Raw genomic sequence first — 3,306 nt, 5'->3', positions numbered from 1 at the left:
TACTCCACAATTCACTATAGATGATACTTAATACTTCAGACGTTACCGGTATATATATACGCATTTGCATATATATCAACCTTTCGTATCATCGTGCGAGAAAACAAACAAACAAACAAACATAAAAACATAGCAACAAAAAAAAAAACACGACTCCACAATATGCACTCCACACTGTAAGCCATACAATCCGTTGCAAAAAAATATAAAAAAATGTAAGTCTCAACAGCTCCACAATCAAGTATCAAATAAACTTAAGCTCACATGCGTTACTGTCACGCCCATTCACAAAGTAAACATATCTGTGTCATACATTTAATCTTTGCATATGCTGATATATTTTACCCTTTCATAATATTCATCGTGTAAAATCATACGACTCCACAACAAACACTCCACACAAGCCATACCATCGGTTGCAAAGAGTCACCCTCCACACCTCGCACACGCATAAACAAATCATATTTACATAAATACATAATCATACATATTCATGGTTTAAGCTCTTTCATATTCATATCTTAGGCCAATTTGAAGCTCCACAGCTCCACAATTCATTATTGATAATGTTCATTTCTTCGCACCTTACTGTTATATTTGCATAATTATATTCGCATCAACTTACGTGCAAAAATGATAGACTCCACAACATACACTCCACACTAGCCATGTTGCGAGAGAGTCACTCCCGCTCCACAACTCCACAGCTCCATAGCTCCACAGCGTACGCATAGTTTATACAATGTTAACATAAATGCATAATCATACATATTCATGGCTTAAGCTCACTAATATGATATGCTAGGTCAGAGAGCTCCACTGCTCCACAATTCACTATTGCTATTGCCACTCCCATTCACAGACTATTATATCTCACACTCATACATAATGCATGTACATTTACATAAATACATATTCATACATATTCATGATCATTACTATTCATGAGCTCATTAATATTCATTAGCTGTGGAGCTCCACCGCTCCACAGCTCCACTGCTCCACGGGGTGCGAACGGGTACATGTATATACTGAGAGAGTGAGAGAAAAAAGGTAATAGTACAGGCTTGCACATACGATATATACAAATTACTACTAAGTTAAATACTGTTAGATATCTAGCAATCCACATCAAGAGAGAAGTTTACACTACGTTATACACGCTATTACAATATCTTCTTACAAACTATCGAAGCTACGTGCGATTTGTAATAGAGTAAAAGATGTATCATGAACACGATGGGAAACATCAGAACGTCGATTAAACCAATCATTCACTCTCTTATCATTTCTCGTATAATCCTTGCCAAACACATTTAATACACTTCGAGTTGTTTGACCCCCTACTCGTTTCGTCACGTAATAGATACAATATTGTCCGCAAACTGTGGATACAGTTCCTTGTAGCCGTTTGGAATTAGAGGACCATGCCGAGGCATTATTGTCCAAAAACTTTACAAAGTCAAGACTGTAAGTTAAGGGTTCATATCCGTAAGAGTCAAAGAATTCGCCTTTTCCGTTGCAAAAGTAGAAAGCCACCCAGTGTGTTCCTGGTTTATCGCTAGGATCGGTATTCGCGATGAAGCATTGCTTCGCCCCACTAATTGATCGCGGTAGACAATTTGACGCATATACTCCTTTGAAATAGGGCTTGACAATAGGATCGTTCTCTAAGAAACGTTGAATCTGCGATGTATACATAGTCGATTAGAATATTTCGGCAGTCGGTTGTCCGGAAGAGGTTTTATTGGTAATCGTAGATGATGTTTCTGCTTTTATCAATCTGAATCAGTCCTTGTCCTTCCGAGTAGACGATACAGTTGACGGTGTTTGGAATGGCCACGTCGAATTGTAGCTCTAAGCGCAGATTTCCTTGCTTGATGAGATTCAAGTGACATCCGTCAGATAGGTCGGGCGTAAGGTCGAATGCAAAAAGGGTATAACCTTCGCAGTATTCTTCTCGATTGATGTTAATTCCCTTGTCTACAAACAGTCGGTTGGTTCCCATGAATAGTGAATTGTAAGCGTGAATGTAACTTTGTCCAGCTCCCGCTGCAAAGCTAGGACGTAATGGTCTCATCGGCACCGTTTCTCCGTCAATAGTGAGGGAGATGAAGTTGAGGCGTAAATGTTTAAAGTTGAAGGGGTTCTTGCCAAAAGTACCGTTAAAGGCGTCTGTGTCAACGAATCCTACGACCACCCGATTTGGTAACTGTCCGTGAAATAGATTGTCTTTATTAATCGACATGCTTCCTGCAGGAATGGAAAAGGACTTCACGTCTACTTTGTTGACGGGGTATTTCGCGGTTGTCTTCTCCAAGGCCTTGGCGTGGTTTAACATGATGGTAGGACTGGTCTTTACTCTGCGAACGTAGAGGGCAGCAGATTCTATTTTAATTTTATATCGGGCATTCTCCGTCGAAGACAGAAGACAAAATGCGTCTTTGCTACGATTTAACTTGATTTTCAAATCAACCCCCGGGAGTAACAGTCTTTCTTGAAAAAAAATGTCGGCGTAAATCGGACCAAGTAGAGAAAGTAATTTACTCTCGACGATGAATCCATGTCTTTTCGCCAGACCGGGATTAGCTTCTGCAGAGCTTGCCAGCGGGTTAACGGCATCCATTTTCCCCGCTTTGTCCTTGTAATATAGTTGTTGAGTGAGTTGAGACTCTTTGGTCTCTCCTCCATAGTGCAGCAGAGATTCGATGTACGCTCTGTAAGGGTATGTATTCGACGGCTGAGACACTAGTTTTTCATTGAGCATGATATCAACTTGTGCAAAGAGAGATGGGAGAAACAGGTTTACGGGACCAACTGGGGCATCAGCTGGTAAAGCCGTGTTATCATTGTTCGTAACTTTGACTGTCACTTGAAGCATGGTCTGAGAGAGGTCCAAGTATTCTTCCGACGTGCCGAACACGTTGAATTCAATGGGCCCTTCATCGGTGATGCTGCTAACGGGGTGATATTCTACCCATGGTCCTTTGACGATGCTCATTTGAGTGTGTGGTACCGTGAACAAATCCAATTCGGACTTGCAGCAGACATCGCTCTTGTCGTGTAGAAGCGCCATGTTCAGCAAAGACAGCAAGGAGTGTATGAGACTGGTAAACGAATAGTCCGAATTAATCGAAGATGTCGCGCAAGCGAGCTCTTTTCGCTGGAGAATTTCGAGACCGAATGATACGCTTCCTTCCTCGCCTCCTTCTTTTAACTCTTCCTACAACTACTAATCGCGCTCCTCCAGTCTGATTCCCAATTTTTTTCTTTACTGCTCGAACAGTCTTTGAGGCCAGGTGTTTT

At 41.3% G+C, this 3,306-nt stretch overlaps 1 protein-coding gene across 1 annotated transcript; it reads right to left on the bottom strand.

Annotated features, from left to right (window-relative positions):
- Positions 1 to 1,744: 1,744 nt before the first annotated feature.
- Positions 1,745 to 3,076, bottom strand: LOC139716426 (uncharacterized protein F54H12.2-like). The gene has a single exon (XM_071627972.1). The coding sequence runs from the start codon at positions 3,074 to 3,076 to the stop codon at positions 1,745 to 1,747; it is 1,332 nt and encodes a 443-aa protein (XP_071484073.1).
- Positions 3,077 to 3,306: the final 230 nt, after the last annotated feature.

This window comes from Diadema antillarum, unplaced genomic scaffold (assembly GCF_040938485.1).
Source record: "Diadema antillarum isolate AM-2024a unplaced genomic scaffold, OU_Dant_1.0 scf00000065, whole genome shotgun sequence".
Lineage (NCBI taxonomy): Eukaryota > Metazoa > Echinodermata > Echinoidea > Diadematoida > Diadematidae > Diadema > Diadema antillarum.
Note: the sequence above shows the minus strand (reverse complement) of the source record. Positions and strands in the feature narration are given on the sequence as shown.

Bases quoted from the DNA above. Each gene is read 5' to 3' on its own strand.
- LOC139716426 (XM_071627972.1), bottom strand. From the start codon at position 3,076: ATGGCGCTTCTACACGACAAGAGCGATGTCTGCTGCAAGTCCGAATTG.